Source organism: Pterocles gutturalis, unplaced genomic scaffold (genome assembly GCF_000699245.1).
Source record: "Pterocles gutturalis isolate BGI_N339 unplaced genomic scaffold, ASM69924v1 scaffold882, whole genome shotgun sequence".
In the NCBI taxonomy this organism is placed as follows: domain Eukaryota; kingdom Metazoa; phylum Chordata; class Aves; order Pterocliformes; family Pteroclidae; genus Pterocles; species Pterocles gutturalis.
The window spans coordinates 3,959-12,181 of record NW_010112289.1 but is presented as its reverse complement, the minus strand read 5'-3'; the positions used below and the strand labels follow the sequence as shown (position 1 = coordinate 12,181).

Here is an 8,223-nt window from a genome sequence, read left to right as displayed (position 1 = left end):
CGCCCCGCCCGCCATGGAGAAGTACCATGTCCTGGAAGTTATCGGGGAAGGCTCCTTCGGGCGCGTGTACAAGGGGCGCCGGAAGCACAGCGCCCAGGTGAGGAGAGGGGCGGCGGGGAGGGGGCCGCGGGGCCCGGCCGGTGGGGCTGAGGACTCGCTCCTGGGTTCCAGGGCCCTGCCAGGCTTTTGGGACTCAGACTCCTGCTGTTATGAGGCATTCAGGTTCAAGGGACCGAAGGAGGTCTCCAGTCTATCCCCTGCTCAAAGCAGTGTCAGCACTAAATTCAGATCCTGCCAAACCACAGCCAGTGGTTCACTACACTTGGGGTGAATATTTTTTTTCCTTATATCAAGCTGCAAAGTCCCTTGCTTCAGTTTGTAGTCCCTGTCTCATCCTGCCACCTTGCATGTCTGTAAAGACCCTGTTTCCATCCTCTCTGAAACCTCCTTTTTGGAATTACGAGATTACTGTTTAGCTTTCCTGAGCTGTTTCTCCTCCAGGCTAACCAAGCCCATTTTCCCCCAGCCTCAATTTGTACACTATGTGCTTCAGCCCTCTCAGCACCCCAGTGGCCTCTGCTATATCCACTCCAGCCAATTGATGTCTTTCTGGGCCAAAACCTGGCTGCAATGTTGCCAATAGCATCCAACAAGTGTCAAGTAAAGAGCAATAATAACTTCTTGCAAGCAGCTGCCTGGTGATACAGCCCAGAGTGCTGCTAGAGCTCTTCACTACCAGGGCATGCAGCTGGCTTGTGTTTAGCTTGCTGCCCATGAGCATCTCTAGCTCCTGTTCCATGTTTCTGGCAGTCCTAGTTTTGTCTGCACTCACTGATTACATTTCTTTGCTTTAAATGCCAGTGTGCAAGGTACCGTGAGCAACTGTGTCAACGTGCAAGGGCCTGTAGGGAGCCCCAGCTCCAAAGGATCCCGTGAACAAATGTCTCGTTCAGTGTACTCAGCTGGAAAACGCTGAGTCCCATTTGGGTTGCACGCAGCCTCTTCCAGGGTGGGTAGGAGCCTGGTCTAATCTCAGCTTTGCCCACTTTGAAAGGTGGTGGCCTTGAAGTTCATCCCCAAAGTGAGGCGGTCTGAGAAGGAGCTGAAGAATCTGCAGCGGGAAATTGAGATCATGAGAGGCCTCCATCACCCCAACATCATCCAGATGCTCGACAGCTTTGAGACCGACAAGGAGGTGAAGGGGACTTTTTTGGGACAGATGCTTTTGCTTGACTTGGGGCAGGGGAACAAGGGCTGGCCCCTACTGTTGTAGGGACCTCTTTCTCAGGAGATGCTGGTAACATCCTCTCTGGGCTCTAGCAGCTCTTCCAGCCAGACAGGTTTGCTCTGTTCCCAGCTGCTTCCTAGCTTTTGTTGGGTGCTGCCATCCTACCATCAACATACTCTGCTCCCTCAGATGGCCACATTGAGGTCCCCTGCCCTCAGGGCATTCCCGCCCTTCCTGAGGACATGCAGGGACCTTACATGGGGGTTTCCTGAACAAAGACTGGGACATCAGCCTGGTCACTGTTTTTCAGAATCCTCCAGTAAGTGATGTGTGGGGAGCCAGCACCCAGCTCGCTGTGTGGGGTGCACTGGGTCATACAGAGAGGTGAAGGAGCTGGGTGGGGAGTGCGTGATGGAAGAGGAGTGGTTTGGGATCACAGGGTGAGAGTGGGATCTTCAGAGACTGTGACTTTTCACTGGCCTAAACTGTCACAGAGAGTGTGATAGCGAAGCATTGAAGACTATGCTATGGGATGTGGGGGCACGAAATAAAGTAAACGGGCAATGATAACACAAGTTCAAGGGAGTGATTCTGCCCACTGGACTTGGAAGTACCATGCTGGGCTTTGTCCTGACCTCCCCTCTTCCCTGGTTTCTGCTGGCTGTCTGACATAAGGACAGCCACAAGGGCTCTGCTAAATGCCAGGCCCTTGGTGCAGTGCAGCCACAGGGCTCTCTCCCACACCAGGTCCCACACCAAGCTGTCATGTGTCGCTGTGCATGACAACACCCAGTGTCTCCCTCATTGATTTACTGCCTTGCTCTGTCCTGGTCCCTAGGGCATGCTGGGGATGAGGCTGGGTGATTGTCTGATCCCACCATGCTGCTCTTCCCTCCAGGTTGTGGTGGTGACTGACTACGCAGAGGGAGAGCTCTTCCAGATCTTGGAGGATGATGGGAGTTTGCCCGAGGACCAGGTGACTGTCGTGGTGGTGGCCACACAGTGTTTGCTGCAGGATGGAGAAAACGGGATTTGTCTGCCTGCAGGCAGTGGGTCTCTTCTGGGGGCCAGGAGACATTGGGAGAATGAGGGTCCCTCCAAGGCTTTACCTGCCAGAGCTTCTGAAGGGGATGGAAAAGGGGCCAGGTTGCAGTGGGGGACACTGGGGTCCAGCGGGGACCTCTGTTTCGTTGTTGTCTCTCTAAGGACAACAATACCAGGTTGCTGTCTCAGTCATCAATCTCCTCCAAGAAAGTGCTGGTCCACAGCTGGGGGTGGTCCCTGCCCCAAACAGGGCAAGGGCAGGAGTTGGGGCACTGGGGGAGCCAGGCCATAGGGGAGCCCATTGTTGTGCCAGCTGGTGGCACTGTAGGACACAGGGTGAGGCTCTTGTGTCTCCGGCAGGTCCAGATCATAGCTGCTCAACTGGTTTCTGCTCTCTATTACCTGCACTCCCACCGCATCTTGCACCGTGACATGAAACCCCAGAACATCCTGCTGGGCAAAGACGGTGTCGTCAAGCTCTGTGACTTTGGGTGCGTGTTGGGGGCCAGCTTGAGGGGAGCACTTGGGTTTGGGGCAGCTAATGGATGTCCTGGGTGCTGTAGAGGAGGAGGGGGGAGTGTGGAAGTGAACCTGCATTCTGTGCATTTTTAGGGGTTGGCAGGGATGGGGGATTTTGGACTCCAGAGGGGGAAAGGTGTTGGTAAACTCACAGGAATCTTCTTAGGAGCTGCAATGGATGTTTCAGCCTGAAATGGCCATCTGTGTTTTGCTCTGAGCAGGTTTGCCCGTGCCATGAGCATCCACACCATGGTGCTGACCTCCATCAAGGGCACCCCGCTGTACATGTCCCCTGAGCTGGTGGAGGAGCGTCCGTACGACCACACAGCGGACCTGTGGTCCGTGGGCTGCATCCTGTACGAGTTGTTTGTGGGCACCCCTCCCTTCTACAGCAGCAGCATCTTCCAGCTTGTCAGCCTCATTGTCAAGGATCCTGTCAAATGGCCTGAAGCCATAAGCCCGGTCTTCAAGGTAAGGGTGAAGAAGGCCCCGTCTGTGGGGCAAGATCCATTAATGCGATAGCAGTTTTGGCATCACCTGCTGCCCAGGTGGGTCACTCTTAGGTTTTTGTCCCCCGACAGGGATTTCAGAACATAGAGAAGGGCTGAGAGTTTGGCCTCCTGGGAGGGGGACCCTTATTGCTGCTGTCCCTCTATAAGCTGGGAAACAGGCTGACAGCGGAGGAGTGATTTACTGGGCTGGGAAGGAAAGTGTCTTCCAATCTGCCCTAAGCACTAGAGCCACTCCTTTCCCAGTACCAGGTGGGGAATGCAGGCCTCCTGGGTGACCTCACTGGGGATACTGGTGGGTACACTGTGCTTAGTGGCAGGTGCTGAGCCTGTGTTGGTGACCCTAGCTCTGTGCTGCCCTGTAGAGCTTCCTGCAGGGACTACTAATGAAGGACCCCCACCAGCGCCTGTCATGGCCAGAGCTGCTTTCTCACCCCTTCATTGCAGGACGGGTTACTGGTGAGTACCAACTCTTTATCCAGCACCGGTCAGGTCCATTTTCTCTTCCTTGTGCCTGGAGGCTGGGAGGACCACCCTGCCCAGCTATTTTTACTACCCTGGTCTTTGCTACCCTCCTCTCATTTTTTTCCAAGCTCTTGCCCCTGGGCTTGCTCTGGGTCCCCCAGGATTCCTCTGGCATCCCAGAGACGATTACTCTCCCTGTGTCCCAAGGGAGAGCTGCTGATGTTCTCCCCTTGCTTCCCCAGTGATTGAAGACCTTGGGATTTCAAACCCCTTCACCACCAAGCTGTCCCCAGAGCTGCAGGCCCTGAAGGAGCAGCAAGCCCATTCTGTGGCCCCCAGGAGCGGACAGTCCAGGATCCTGAGAAAGGCCCAGCAGAAGATGGTTGAGGAGGCACAGAAAAAGGTGGAGGAAAGTGTGGGATTCCCCTGGCTGTGCCCCACAGTCAGGGCAAAGGAGGGATGCTGAAATGGGACCTGGGGCTGAAGACAGAATGTACATGGGTCAGGCTCGGGTGTCAGCCGCATGCAAGGCAGGATGTGGGGTCCTCAGGGTGGTGGGGTCTAGAGGACTCATCTGGCTGAGTAACCCTGCGCTGACCAAACTTTTCTGCTATCACCCAGGGGCAACTGAAGGCAGGTGATGTGTCTACGAAGGACTCTGGCAAAGGGTGCCCAGGGCATAGACCGAGAACAGGTCCGAGGAAGGCTGCCCTCGTGAAGGGGGAGCCACCAGCTGCCTCCAAAGAGAAGAACCCCCGTGTCCTGCAAGGAAAGACCAGCATGGCAGAGTGGGAGTTGGAGGAGCCTCCACTCAGCCCTCGGTGAGGGAGGGCTGAGGCTGGGACAGGAGGAAGAAGGGAAGTCAGGGTCGCTCGCTGACTGCACTGTTTCCTTGGCCAGGGAGCACAGCATTACTCATGACTATGAGCAGGAGTTTCCTGGGGCAGGGCCCCCTCCAGAGCCTGGTGCTGGCAGGACGGAGCCACAGGGCAGGTGCAGCATTGAGATCGTGGACTTGGAGAGTGAAGTAAGATGGTGTCTTGTGGTGGGGATAGCAGAGCCCAGTCTCCAGGGCCTGGTACAGACACCCTGGGGCAGGCAGGGTCTGCGGCACCAGCTCTCTCTCTTCCTTGGCTAGGACCTGGAGACCGATGAGGAGTGGCAACACCTGATTGAGGCTATGGAGCCCTCGGCCACGCAGCTGAGCATGCCGCTGAGCCTCCTGAGGGACCTGGGCTTCCGGCACCGTGTGCAGGCCCGCCTGCAAGACTCTGCTCGACAGGTGAGTGATGGCTGGCTTGGAGAACTACGACTGGGGACATGAATGCTGCTTCCTTCCCCAAGATTGGGTCAGCGGCATTGCGATAGTCCTCAGCCCAGCCAGCAAGGAGATCGTCTGCTTTTCCAGGAGCCAGAGCTGTCTCATGCAATTGGCTTGCCATCTGCTCTCCTGCTGTCCCCTGCCTGAAGGGGTGGAGGGCTGCCCTGTGGCTGATGGAGAGGCTACAGCTGCTGCTGATCGCAAGCCCTTCTGCCTTCTCTGTGTCCAGGTGTTGGAAGGGATGCTGGAGGGAGCCTCCCGTCTCCGTTCTGTGCTCCGCGTCGTGGGCAACCTCCTGGCTACCCGCTGTGACTCTGAGTTGCTGGACCACTTCTGCCGAGAGTTGAACGTTCCTCTGTCCCTGCTGTTTCTAGCCAAGCAGATCCTGGAGAGTGGTGGCACCAAGCAGGTGGGTGTAGGATCCCAGAGAATCTGGGCTCCTTCCAGCGCTGCAGAGTGCTGGTGCTGAGGAGGCCCTGGTGTCCTCCTGGAGCTGGCTTACAGGACTGGTGCCTCTTCCAGACGCCCTTGAGAAGGGGGTGGTCCTGTCAGGGAAGGATCCCACTGCAGTGGTGTTGGGATGGCCAGCAGACAATCCCCACTTGTTTCTTTCTGGATCCTGCAGCATCCCTGGTGTATCACGGTGCTGATAGACCTCCTCATGGTGACCACAGTTTATTTCAGCAGTGAATGCAGCCTGGAAGAGAGTGTGCAAGAGGACAGGTAGGACCAGCCCTCTATTCTTTGAGGTCTCTTGTGGCCACTGTGGGGACCCAGCAGTAGGTGGAAGGCTGGTGTTCATACTCTGTGGCTGGAGCTGTCTCTGTGGGGAAACATCACAGACTAAGTGCTTCATGCCATATCCCTGTACTCGCAGAGGAGCGATTTCCATGAGTGGGACTAATTAAGGGGAAGGCACAGCTAACTAGAGTCCAGTTGTGCTGCCTGCTGGCACTAGCTTGCAGTGCTAGTCTGTGCTGCCTGCTCCATGAGCCATGGCCATAGGGGCCTGGCCAGAACCTGTCCTTACAGCCAGGGCCTGTGTTTCTCTACTCTCCTCTGGCCTTGCTGCCTCCCTCAGACTGCAGGCCTTCCAGAAGAGTGCCAACTGCTTCCTAGCCCTGCTGCCGGAGCTGCTGGCTGACCCAGCCGACAGCGAGATGAGACTCTGCCAGCAAAGCCTCCTGGTAAGGGTGCCCTTGTCTCCCTTCTCCCCGCTCTCTCCCCGAGGGACAGAAGCTGTGGGCCTGAGCGTGCATGTCAGGGGGAGAACAAGCTCAGGACCCTGCTCCCAGCTGTGGGGTCTGATGCATTCTTGTCAGGGCAGGCTGTCTCAACCACATGGGGTTCTTGGTGGGATCACATGCAGAAAGGAGCTCTCTGAGGGGGCACCTTCCCTGGATGTACCTCCATGTGTATCCCTCTCTCAGCCAGAATTACTGGCTCCCGCAGAGTAACCTGGCTGGAAAGGACACTTGGAAGTCCCTGAAGCTCTAGCGCATGAGTCCTCCTCCCATCTCTGCAGTCCCCCCCCAGCATCCTCCCCCATTGACCTCTCTCGTCCCACCCTTGATCTGCAGTGATGGCCCCCCTCTATCTCCCCCAGTGCTTCACCCTCCTCTGTGAGAGCCTGGATACAACGTGCCCTTCTGTCTCTGCCCCCTTCTATGCCAGCCTGCGAGAGAAGCATCAGCCCCTGCTAAACAGACTCCTCCAGGGATCCATCTCAAAGCAGCCTGCTCTGCAAGGTAGCAGTGGTGGCAGCTCACCATCTTCTCCTGGGGTTTCCCCTCTCCCTCCTGCTCTTGGGCTCCCTCAGAGCACTGGCTGCCATTTGCAGTGCTGTTGGCTGGAGGAGGTGGCTGAAGCTTATCTGGCCAAACCCCTGCCAAGCAGGACTCTCCTGTTCCCTCTCTCAATCCCAGATCTCACCCTTCTTGTGTCACAAGCCCAGCTTTTCCTCTCTTGGCCTCCAGCCCCATCCTGTTGCCCCTCAGCATCCCTCACCCTTAGCACATGTCTCCCGAGCAATGTCCCTGTGCAGGTGCAGTGATGGAGGCCAGCTCAGCCTATGACCAGAGCCTGCATGTGACAGACCTCTTCACGGCTGCATTGGCTGTTGCCTGCAGCATCCCCTTGGAGAGGAACGGCTGTCAGGAGGCCAAGCAGCAGGTCAGGCCATCTGTCTTTGCAGGGTGAGGAGGTGTGGTTCCACAGGGACAGCAACCCTTTGAAAGAGGGTCTCTCTTTCAGCAGTAGGGTGGAGGGCTGGGGTCCTCTGGCTTTGGTGGCTGCAGGGCTGGTGCTTTCAGGATGCTTCTTCCCAGCCAACAGCTGACCTTCAGGATTCTAAGGCCTCCCAAGTCTATTAAGAGACACTTAAGATCTGAACTGTGGGATGGGCTAAGTAAGAACTAGACAATGCAGAGAAAACATTAAGTATTCTTTATGACATTGATATGAACTGTAGGAAATCTGAAATTGAATGGACAAAAAATAAGAGAGAAAACAAAACTACAGATTTACATTTGATCCTCTAACTCAACTGTGAGTCAACAAGGAGGGAAGCAGAGGAGGAATCTTACCTTGCTTGTCTCAGCTATGGGACTGTGCATCAAAGCCATGCTGGGTCATGGCAGATGGGCATCCCTTTGTGAACCTAGGCAATGTGTAGAAAGCAGATGCCTTCTTTTATTAATTTGTTGCTGTCATTAAACTCCTTAAGTCTGTGCGGTGCTTCAGGTGCCCAGGGTGCAAACCAGGTTGATTTCTGCAGGTCGCTCGGGAGGTAGCCGAAAAGCTTATGGAGGGAGAGAGCCAGCAGCTTGCAAGGCTGCTGGGGAGGCTGGAGCACCCAAGCTGCTCCTTGAATGTGCTCAAGGTAATAACTGCTCTGTTTGTCTGTCTGTCCCCAAAGGTGCATGGACCTTTCGTCTGGGGTTAGGAGTATGGGGGAGGGGGAACCGTGTGCTCAGCCCTCAATGACTCCCATCTCCCTGATGTCAGCTGTTGAATAAATGAGCCCATGGTAGCCATGGAGTGTGACTGGGATGGGCCTGGTCACTGTGTTCCTGTCCCCAGGTGCTGGTATGCATCTCACCCCTCTGCCTTACAGATACTCTACGCTGGCTGCCATG

At 56.0% G+C, this 8,223-nt stretch overlaps 1 protein-coding gene across 1 annotated transcript in view; it reads left to right on the top strand.

Moving 5' to 3' along the window:
- Window positions 1-13: 13 nt before the first annotated feature.
- The window catches only part of STK36 (serine/threonine kinase 36), a gene marked incomplete at its 3' end in the record, with an annotated part of 12,162 nt that continues 3,952 nt past the window's right edge, over window positions 14-8,223 (top strand). The window contains 17 exon segments of the mRNA XM_010073962.1: window positions 14-97; window positions 1,055-1,195; window positions 2,127-2,204; window positions 2,633-2,763; window positions 3,013-3,262; window positions 3,666-3,759; window positions 4,008-4,168; window positions 4,387-4,586; window positions 4,666-4,792; window positions 4,904-5,047; window positions 5,316-5,495; window positions 5,712-5,809; window positions 6,168-6,273; window positions 6,693-6,834; window positions 7,131-7,258; window positions 7,863-7,967; window positions 8,202-8,223. The exon segment at window positions 8,202-8,223 is cut by the window's right edge and continues 11 nt beyond it. Coding sequence (XP_010072264.1) covers window positions 14-97; window positions 1,055-1,195; window positions 2,127-2,204; window positions 2,633-2,763; window positions 3,013-3,262; window positions 3,666-3,759; window positions 4,008-4,168; window positions 4,387-4,586; window positions 4,666-4,792; window positions 4,904-5,047; window positions 5,316-5,495; window positions 5,712-5,809; window positions 6,168-6,273; window positions 6,693-6,834; window positions 7,131-7,258; window positions 7,863-7,967; window positions 8,202-8,223 — 2,191 coding nt within the window.